The following is a 9,997-nucleotide window of genomic DNA, read 5'->3' on the forward strand; positions in this document are numbered from 1 at the left end:
AATGTGAAAAGCAGACAGGGATTTTTGGTGTAATGCACAATTTAAAAAAAATATTCATTCTTTGTCTCAGGATTAATTCATAAATAGAATGTAAAATTTGTATATTAAACAAAAGAAGTAAAGGAAAAACTGCAGTGCATAGATTTTTAGATTTGATAAATGAAACTGTAGTTTAACAGGCCAACAATAAATACATATTTTACAAACCGCCTGAGGAAAAAATGTTAGGTAGGAAGTATTTTAGGAAAAAATTATATGCATAAGACATTTGTCTACACAATTTTCCAGCCCACAGGCATGTTTTTAGATACTTAATAGTGTATGTTTAAAATACACTATTATCTGTATTCACTTACCACATGTGCATCTTTTATGGAAACTTATGCAGATCTTTTATATAATTTATTTACTTCTATTTACTTATTTTACAATTATCTTTTACTTGTATTGATTCTAAAAATACTGCCACACTACCTAAAAATGTATGTACATTATCTATAGAATTGATTACATTATTTCCACACTGTGTTAATAAATGTTTCATTTTGTGAAGTAGTTACTTACATTCCTGTACACCATACTCCATTCACAAATGCCATGTCACAATACATTTGTATACAGGTGAAACTCGAATAATTAGAATATCGTGCAAAAGTAATTGCAGTAAGTGTTGCAAAAGGGGCCCAAACCAAGTACTGAGTACATATGCATGCTTGTACTTTTCAGAGGTCTGATATTGTTCTATGTACAATCCTTATTTTATTGATTGCATGTAATAATCTACTTTTTTGAGGTTGTGGATTTGGGGTTCTTGGGGTTTTCATGAGCTGTAAGCAATAATCATCACAATTATGACAAATCACGGCTTGAATTATCTTGCTTTGCAGGTAATGAGTCTATCTCATATATTAGTTTCACCTTTTAAGTTGCATTAGTGAAATAAATGAACTTTGCACGATATTCTAATTATTCAAGTTTCACCTGTATTCTACAATACTGACATAGGATTGTTATCAAGTTCAACCTATTTTTGCAATGACACACAATGCTTATAAATACATGTCCAAGGTCACACAGAAATATAGGTCATAATATGAGACTTTTTAAAGCACTTTTACCACTACTTTGCTTTGATCTGCACAGTGTTCAAATAGAACAGTGGCTATATACAAGGCAAGTATAAGTCATGAGTAATCAAGAGCAAAATATCCTGCAAAAAACAATATGAAAGATAAAAAGGGTGCTTACCGGAATACCAGGGCGTCCACCAGGTCCCTGAAACAAAAGCAAATGGTTTATTACAGGATCTTACAGCAAAAATAAATTAACAGTCGTGGTATAATAAAGAGAACAATCAATTCATGAATATAAAATAGAAAAATATTGACAGATTTTGACAATTCTCCAATGTCTTTATGCTCCACTTGATCAGTGCCACATATCTTAAATAATATCAAAAGCTCTGCTGCTGGTACAAATTACAATTAAAAGAACAAATGAAATTTTGGATTGCAACTAATTAAAAGCAAACCTGAAACCACGTCAAAGAAACATAAGTAATGTTTGAGTAAAAGGCAGTCAAGTGTGCCCTACCCTACCTTGGCAGCAATTGCCTGTCTTCCCAATGTGCTACTCAGGCCACTAGTAAAAACTCATACTTCTGGATATGTGGCAATCCCTCTCCTACCACCCACCTCCTAAAATCTAGTGTTCTGTGTCTATGCAACTGCTCTGTAGCCCTGAGATCATATGGGGGGTGCTTGGCCTTTTACCTAAAGAAAATCAGTATTTGCATTGGATCTTTAATGGCTCTATTGTCACAATAAGGAGCAGACATTGAAACTGTCACAAGTCAGATCTATTGATTGGGAAGTGAGCGAAAATCTACCGGTGCTTGCTCATTTCCCGATCATCTCCCTCATTTCCCTGTTCATCTCCCTCGCTACAGGGCATAGAGAGGCAGAGTCAGCTGTCAATCAGCCAGCGGGATGGATCTCGACAGTATTGATGGCTGCGGCACTCTCAGCATATACTGAGTTTTGGGTCACGGAAGGACATTAGTACATGTCCTCCCATGACCATAAAGAGAAATATGGGAAAAAAAGGTAACCCCACAGTTCTCCTTTAAGGTTTAATGGGGGTATCTGCCTGTGTGCTCTATAAATCAAGAGTTACTTGCCTTTTCTTGAGTTGGTTACAGGACTGAATGATCAGCAAATCAGGAATTCTCTTACACAAACCCCTTTATTGAAGGGCCACAACAGGACACAACCCAGATACCTATGCATTAACAAAATTGATTGTGGCAATATACTTTAGGTTTCATTAAGTAGGTTTGCAAACCTTCATTAAAGATACTTTTATTGTATATAGACTTTTTCAATTAAATACATTTAATTGTAAAGTTACTTGGACTATGCACTCAGCATTGGCACCAATGGTTTTGCAGTTTGGTAAGGTGAGCTATCATAATTTTGTATCAGCACATGCCACCTTCAGTGTCAGGAGGATGTTAGACCCAAACATTGGTGCTCTGGTGTCTCATGATCCTCAAATGCTTTTAAACTCCAGACCTTGTTTTTTCTTGCTTTGAACAGAGCTGTCTTTGCCCCCCCCCCAACTACCATTGCTGCCCAATAGCAGGCACTATAAAGGTGTCAGATAATATATTTACATATCTGAAACAAATACTGACTTTCTGAAAGTTGGAGTTTGCATAGGAATAGGTATACTCTGCCAATTCTACTTGGTAAAGCTTGGATCTGGCAGTAAGTTGCACTAAACACACTGGTGGGTATAGAAAGTGCTATCAGCTATCCCCACATCAGAAGTTAAGAATTTGGGGGGCAAGGGAGGCACTGTGGAGATTTTGAATGCAACAGTAATGTATGATCCCCTAGTCATAAGTTCATTTATTTCACTAATGCAACTTAAAAGGTGAAACTAATATACGAGATAGACTCATTACCTGCAAAGCAAGATAATTCAAGCCGTGATTTGTCATAATTGTGATGATTATGGCTTACAGCAATGTTAGTTTATATGTATTACCAGAGCACCCAGGGATCTAACTCTTCCCAGCTCCTTCATAACAAAATCAAAAGGTCTTGCTCGAGTTGGGCTTAAAGAGAGTATGAGTTGAATATCTGATTTGTATGAGCATTAACTTTACCTTTCATGTGTGAGTTTTTTTTTTAACTTGTACTCATCAGTTGAATGGGTAAGAGGTCCAAATGATCCCTTAGTTTATCAGGGGCAATGGCATAAACTGCATCCACAGGTTTCAGATGGGTTGGACCTGGAGATGAGTTGGAGATGAGTAACCTGCTGCATACTTCTCCTCATGGGATATTGAAGTTGCAGAACAGCCAGGTGCCTGTTAGTTGGAGAACAGCCAGGTGCCTGTTAGCACTGGGGTGGTACCTTCAAGTCATTCCTTATAATATTCATAACACTATGAATCTAAAATGATGGCACTGAATAACAGTGGCAGTGAACCATGTGGATCAGATTGGATTGCAGAAGCATTTTGGGCAAAATGCCAGTGGAGTAGAACAGTGTTGTGAATCAGCGTTAAAACTATATATTACAGGTGTGCAATCACTGCACTGCTTTTCATTCTGTAAGGTGTGCTAATAGAGATATCCATGTCACTTTTGTGATATAATATCCCCATTGCGTTGCACAGTGAGAAAAGACTTTATGAAATTATATACACCAAGCAGCAATAAAATTATGGCTTTCTTAAACGTATTCAAGACTTTTTTTCTGCCAAAGCTGTCAGGCAAGATGTATAATTATGTACATCTATAACCAGTCTTCATGGGTTTATTTCATTTCAGAGTGTCAATCTGTGTTTTTCAGACACAGCGGTTTATAGGAAAAGATTGACATGTTCATTATCTGGAGCTTTTCTTCTTTCAGCCACCTCTGACCCTTATAAATCAGTTACCAGCAGGAACACGGTAGAGAGAGTTACAAGAAGAGATTTCAGTTACTTACAGGTGGTCCTGGAAAAGAACAGAGAAGATGAAGGAATATTAATTATGGGTTATTACAATAAACATAATGTAACAAGCAACATATAAAATATGATCCATTTATCCGTTAGTGATTATAAAATTTGTTTAACAGTAAATCTCCAAAGCTGAAATCATCATCTTCAGTGAACTGTGTGCAAAATGATGAGATTATTGTGTCTATATAGACCTTTTGACAGATACTACATTTTTCAGTTGTTAGTATCTCATGATCCTCAAATGCTTTTAAAGGAGTTGCAGGTGAAATTTGGGGCTATATGATTAATATGGAACATACAGTACTGATCCCCCAATGATCTGATAAAGTGATTTGGGACCCCTTATCGTTTCACCCATCACAATTAAAGGTCAAAAGTGGAACTCCAGACCTTGTTTTTTCTTGCTTTGAACAGAGCTGTCTTTGCCCCCCTTTGCCCCCCCCCCCGAAAAATTTTCTTTCACTTCCTGCCACCAAAACAAGAAATTAGGGAATTTTCTCCATTGGGGTCTCAGAAAGCATTAAAGGAGAACTATGAGATGAGTGATTTCCATATAGTTCTACAGTCTAGCTGCTATAATCATTATTTACCTAGATGAATTAAGTCAATCATTGCTAATCAGTGCTATGGTGTAAAAAAGTACTGTGTGCTACTACTGTGTGATACTACATTTTTCAGTTGTTAGTAAACTAGCATCTCCCTATTAAAAGTAAGGAACGTTTGAAGAAAGCTTAGAAAAATATAACAATATAATGTGACTTTAAAAATATAGGTGCACTTTGTTTATGCCCCCTCCTTCATTTCCTTTTCCTCTGGTCTCCAGTCACTCTAACAGCCAACTGCCTAAGGCACAGGGGTAGATGACATCATTGGTCTCAAGGAGGAGTCCAACATTTGAGCTGTCAAGTTAGCAGCCTCATATTAGCTTTCTTGTTCCCTACAAAATAAGAGTACTTTTAGTGACACCACAGCGTGGGACCTGGTTTGCATCGCAGTGCCAAGTAATGCACCCAGAACATGGCTGTGTGCTCTGTTCCTGCAGAATCCTGGCTCGAGAAGCTGATACTGATGTCATCAACCAGGTCTTTGGTGCAGAGTGATCTGCCCTCTACAGCCCCCCTGAGTTCCACAAGGTGAAGCAGCTGTGGTGCTTCACCTTGTGGCACATACTGAAGACGGTGTAGACTCTATGGCATGGCAGGGTCGTGATTTCTTTGTCACATGGCCGCAATCAATCAGTAGACCTAGAAACTATATAGATCAAGTCTGCTGGGTTTTGTTTCTTAATTTTAACACCGCATACTAAAGGTGGTTTCTTTTCCAATTCTCCTTTAATTTGAATTTTGAAAAAACATGTAAGTAACAATAGTTTCATTACTTTAATATAAGGCACATCAAACATGACTACATATGTACACATGTTGAAGAATGATATGACTCAATCAAGACCATGCAATATATACCACAAACAGCACTGACACGATTAATGAAGTAAACTTGTTTCTTTAGGCAATGTTCTATCATTTAATAGAGTTTTTATTCAAAAGACAGAGAGCAAAATACCATTTCACAACTGACTGCAGGATTATACCATGCTTCTCTCTTGCATGTTCCCATAAATGTGCACATTTCTAAGAAAAAAGCCATGTTTTGTTATATTTATTGTGTTGATATAGTGTAGACCTTTATTACCGACTTTTGATTATGTGATTGCAAAACAATCACCCAAATGAGCGATCATTTCTGTCAAGCAACTTTGTTCTGGGGATCAATCACTTTTTAAAAGAAGGTAGGGGTCATCTTCTGTACCTAGAATTGTGTAACATCATGGAAAGAACAAACTCCAGGTGACTAATCACAGTTGGCCATTCAACTACTACTACTTGCAATTCAACTGATTTGGAGCATGACTGTGCAACTAAAACTGAATTGACATTTTAGTTGCACAAATGCATAATCACAAATCGCTCTTATAGCTCTAGCCATATTCTTGCCCACAAACTGTACAAGTCCACTTTCATTGTTAAACGAACACTAGAGCCTATTTACATCTGTATGGTGCATTAATGCACATTATGCCACAACTCAGCCAGCATACCACAACACATAGAACAAAGGGTAGCCCAGTGCACAAAAACACATTAAAGTGATATTGCACCTTCATTTTTTTTCTTTTTATTACATTAATTCACACTTACATTAATTCACTGTTCTTTTTTAAAGTTTTTCATATCCTCTCCCTCTAGCTGGACCCCAACCACTAGCCCCCAAGGCCTGTTTGTCTCCTCACCAGCTAGCTAGCTGGTGAGGAGGCACCCGTGTGTACGCGTTCCTGGTTGTGCCCGTGCCTAGCTGTATGCATCCATAAATATGCACCACTCTCCTCCCAGCAGATGACTGATGGCAGAAGGAGTCTATCACTCCTCTGCCCTCAGTACCCTTTCTACAACCAGGAGATTCAGGTAACACTCTGTATCTTCTTGGACCCAGTGGAGGTGACAAGCAGCTACAGGTATGTGTGTGAGTGGGGGGGAGTGCAGGGGAATATGGAAAGATACTGGGCATTTGTTACCTTAATGCAGAGAGTGTATTATGGTCAAAAAGACACCTAGCCTAGCCTTCAGTACTACTTTAATTGTAACTCCAGCCTTAGTCTGATCTCGCCCATATCACAGCAAACCAAACCTTAACCAAAATAGGCACACCTCCCCTGGTCATGTTTATAGACTTTACAGAAAATAGCACAAATATTTCAGCACATGTAACGGGAACACAATGAACATATTCGTTGTGGGTGTCCAAAATGTTATCTCTGCATTTTTAGCAAATATTTACATTATGTAATGGAAACAATAGAATTTACTGTTTACAGCTCTAGTTACACATATTAAAGGGCCAAGATTAGGGAATCCAGCTGCTGCCTACAATTCAACTACATTCTGAGATCCATCTTGTCGTCAAAGAATTGTAGGCAGTGTCATGTCTGCTATTAACATCCTTAACAAACTGAAATATCTGAGCATATGTTATTCTGTAATATTTCCTTCTTTTGATCTGACCCAGAACCTCTCATCTTCATTATCCTTTGTGTTTTCTTTATTGTCACATCGGCCCATGTTGCTCAGCATGCACAACTTTGAGCAGGTGTCAAGAGACTCAGTAAGGTTGCCACCTTGTCAGCTATATATAGGCTGAAGAAAATTACAAAAATATGGGAAAATATCTGCTATTTTTATACAAAGAAGAACTTGTTATATAAAGAAGGTATCGAATCACTGTGCATATTATTTTTTCGTTGAACAGATGAACAAAATACAGTAAAAGTGTATATCATGTATTATACAACCCAACACAAACAGTAATAGTAACAAGACTTTCATAGAAAAGCAAATGTGTTTTGCAGGTTTTTAAAAATCACTTAATCACTTGTGAAAGTATAAACACCCTTTTAAAATTCTGTAGTAATACAAATTAAAGTACAACTGTTACATTGACTCTTTTTTTTAGATGACATTGACACAATGGTGTAGAGTGCCATAGGCCAAGACATCTCAAGTTATAGATCAAGCCTAGGTTTTCTGATTTATCTGGTTGTCAGTGTATGTTTGTGTTTAAATGTATCCACAAGAGATGAATTTCAGTTGAGATGATCAAGGCCAACCCTGCGCTGTCAGTACAGATTTTGCATCCACTCTTCAACAATATCTGGGATACTGAAATGTTTCCGACTGACTAGATACAGGGCATTTTAGTAAAAGTCCCAAAGAAAGGGGACCTAACTGTGTGTGGCAACTGGCACAGCATTATGCTATTTGTGCATTACTTCTAAAGTCTTGTACAAGGTGATCCTAAATTGGATCCAGGAGAAGATCGATAATACTCTCTGAAAACAGCAACCCAGTTTTCATGGCGGAAGATCTTGTGTGGATCACATTGCCACATTCTGTATCATTCTGGAGCAAATCAATGAATTCCAAGAGTCTCTTCACTTGGTTTTCATTGACTATGAAAAAGCGTTCAACCAAGTCAATCATAACAATATCTGGGATGCTCCTAGACTTAGGGGAGTCGCGGAGAAGATCATCCACCACATTGAAGCATAGTACAAGGCCTTTGTGTGCAGAGTTCTGCCCGATGGAGTATTGTCCGATCCCATTCCGTTCACTGCCTGTGTGAGACAGGAATCTATATTATCAACACTACTGTTCCTCATAGTAATCGATGAGATGAGCCATTGACTGTAAACCAAATAGAGGATTGCATTTGCACCCAATCACCATGGAACAATTAAATGACCTTGACTTTGTTGACGACATTGTATTAATCGCGAAACATAGCGTTGATATGCAAAATAAGCTTGACAATCTCACTGAAAGTTCTGCAGCTGCAGGTCTAAAGATTAATGTTGCCAAGACTAAATTGATGGAGGTCAATACAGCAAACCTCTCCAGCTTCACTGTATCTGGCCAAGAAGTTAAAAAAGCTGACAACTTTCAATACCTTGGAGCTAGATGATGCCAGAGAGTGGTACCAAGATTAACATCTCCCCACAGATCAGAAAAGTCCATTCTGATATTTATAGTCCTCTATAGCTGGTGGTATTATTCTGAATTGCTGTATAATGTGCTGAGATTTGTAGTCGAGAAAATGTATAGGATCGAGAAAAATTATAGAACACTGACTTTGACACTGTCCGGCCCCTCCCACAGCATGGACAGCCAGCAGCGGTCTACAGTGGGCGAGAGTGCCTAAGTAGTGGACATGGAGCGGAGTAAGGCCAGAACCATGTAGGGAGCCCAGTGGGAGGAGAGCACCATCCCCCAGCCAGTCACCCCTTTCATGGACTTACTAGGAGTCCTCACATCTCCCGACCATTCACACTACTGTTGAGGGTAGTGTTGACTTTGTTGTAACAGACTTCACATTTGCAGCACACTTCTCTCCGTTTTGTTATGTGCCAGAATACACAGGCTACTTTTACCCATTTGTTAAAAAACACTTTAGATAAACATCTTCAAGTCATTGTAGCAACCACAATGGTCATTGATTATACAATACCTGGCTCCCCATTTTGTCCTCTCTTGCCCCTTGTTCCAGGAGGCCCTAGTTTGAGAAAATTACACCAGTTAGGGAGTAGGATAACTAAATATTTTATGGGGAAATATATAGAGATGATAAGTGATCAGCAATTAATTTTACCAATTTCAAAAGAAGATAAAGAACAGACTGTAAACTTGAGCTATATTAACATAAAGGTCAGTCTACCCAAAAATCACATTTTAATTATGGCTAGATGCTGGTGAGCTGAATTAGCAATGGGTTTCTTATTTTCACATAATACTACCAACTCTGTAGATATGCACCACAGTGTAGCACATTTCCTGCTGCAGCAGGAAATATCTCACTTTGCCTGCTGCATTCTTTTAAGGGGAAAAAAAAATTCCAGCAGTGAGACCATCTAATAATGTGACCAGAGCAGGGAAGTCAGAAGCAGTTATCTCCTGACCCAGTCGCAGAAAGATGTAAGAAACCACTTAATGTTTTAGCCCCTTTGGCATCGACCTAGTACTAAAACATTCGTTTTGGGATGACTGTCCTTTACGTGAATCTGTTCTTTGACCGTGCAACTGCAAGCCTCCCCAACTAAACATACTTTCCTTCTCACCTGCCCCTCTCTTCAGCCGCCAAGAGCTTACTTCAGGGTATGGGGAGCAAATGATTAATTCCCTTTTTGCCCACATGACAGTGCTTGTACTTGGCGATGCTGCCACATAAGGCAGGGAGAGCATCTTATGCTCTAAGTGTTGGCTTAACCAGGGCTTCTTAACTGCAACCAAATGGACCAGCAGGGGAATCAAAGGAAGGAGAGTATGTGTAGCTGAGGAGGGAGGCAGATAAGTGAAGTTGTTGATTTGTCCTGCATGGGAAAAGCACTGGACCCATTTAAAAATGTCAAAACATATTGTGTACATATATATA

At 38.5% G+C, this 9,997-nt stretch overlaps 1 protein-coding gene across 1 annotated transcript in view; it reads right to left on the reverse strand.

The window, feature by feature from the left end:
* The window catches only part of COL13A1 (collagen type XIII alpha 1 chain), a 232,837-nt gene that overhangs the window by 149,941 nt on the left and 72,899 nt on the right, over positions 1-9,997 (reverse strand). Inside the window, exons 3-5 of the mRNA XM_018561268.1 lie at positions 9,077-9,121; positions 4,003-4,010; positions 1,249-1,275 (exon numbers count right to left, since the gene is read on the reverse strand). Of these exons, the coding sequence (XP_018416770.1) occupies positions 1,249-1,275; positions 4,003-4,010; positions 9,077-9,121 (80 nt within the window). The remainder of the gene's footprint in view (positions 1-1,248; positions 1,276-4,002; positions 4,011-9,076; positions 9,122-9,997) is intronic.

The sequence above is a fragment of the Nanorana parkeri genome, unplaced genomic scaffold, assembly GCF_000935625.1.
Source record: "Nanorana parkeri isolate BGI_ZX_2015 unplaced genomic scaffold, ASM93562v1 scaffold512, whole genome shotgun sequence".
Taxonomy (NCBI): Eukaryota; Metazoa; Chordata; class Amphibia; order Anura; family Dicroglossidae; genus Nanorana; species Nanorana parkeri.